This window comes from Merops nubicus, unplaced genomic scaffold (assembly GCF_000691845.1).
Source record: "Merops nubicus isolate BGI_N331 unplaced genomic scaffold, ASM69184v1 scaffold28065, whole genome shotgun sequence".
Lineage (NCBI taxonomy): Eukaryota > Metazoa > Chordata > Aves > Coraciiformes > Meropidae > Merops > Merops nubicus.
In genome coordinates this window covers 1621-1824 of record NW_008609353.1, presented here as the reverse complement: position 1 = coordinate 1824, position 204 = coordinate 1621, and the positions used below count along the sequence as shown (strand labels likewise).

General features: G+C 65.2%; 1 protein-coding gene across 1 annotated transcript in view; it reads left to right on the top strand.

Annotated features, from left to right (window-relative positions):
* Positions 1-40: 40 nt before the first annotated feature.
* HPD (4-hydroxyphenylpyruvate dioxygenase) overlaps positions 41-204 on the top strand; it is a gene marked incomplete at both ends in the record, with an annotated part of 1781 nt that continues 1617 nt past the window's right edge. The window contains one exon of the mRNA XM_008940578.1: positions 41-191. Coding sequence (XP_008938826.1) covers positions 41-191 — 151 coding nt within the window. The remainder of the gene's footprint in view (positions 192-204) is intronic.

Below are 204 nucleotides of genomic sequence, written 5' to 3'. Positions count from 1 at the left end.
CCACGGCTTCACCCGGGCGGCTCTCCCCTGCCCCCAGGCTGCATCCTACTACTGCAACAAGCTGGGGTTCGAGGAGCTGGCGTACCGGGGGCTGGAGACCGGCAGCAGGGAGGTGGTCTCACATGTCATCAAGCAGGACAAGGTGAGGGTGCTGACCCTTGCAGAGGTGCCGCTGTCAGACTGGAGGTCCGGTGGAAGCTGAGC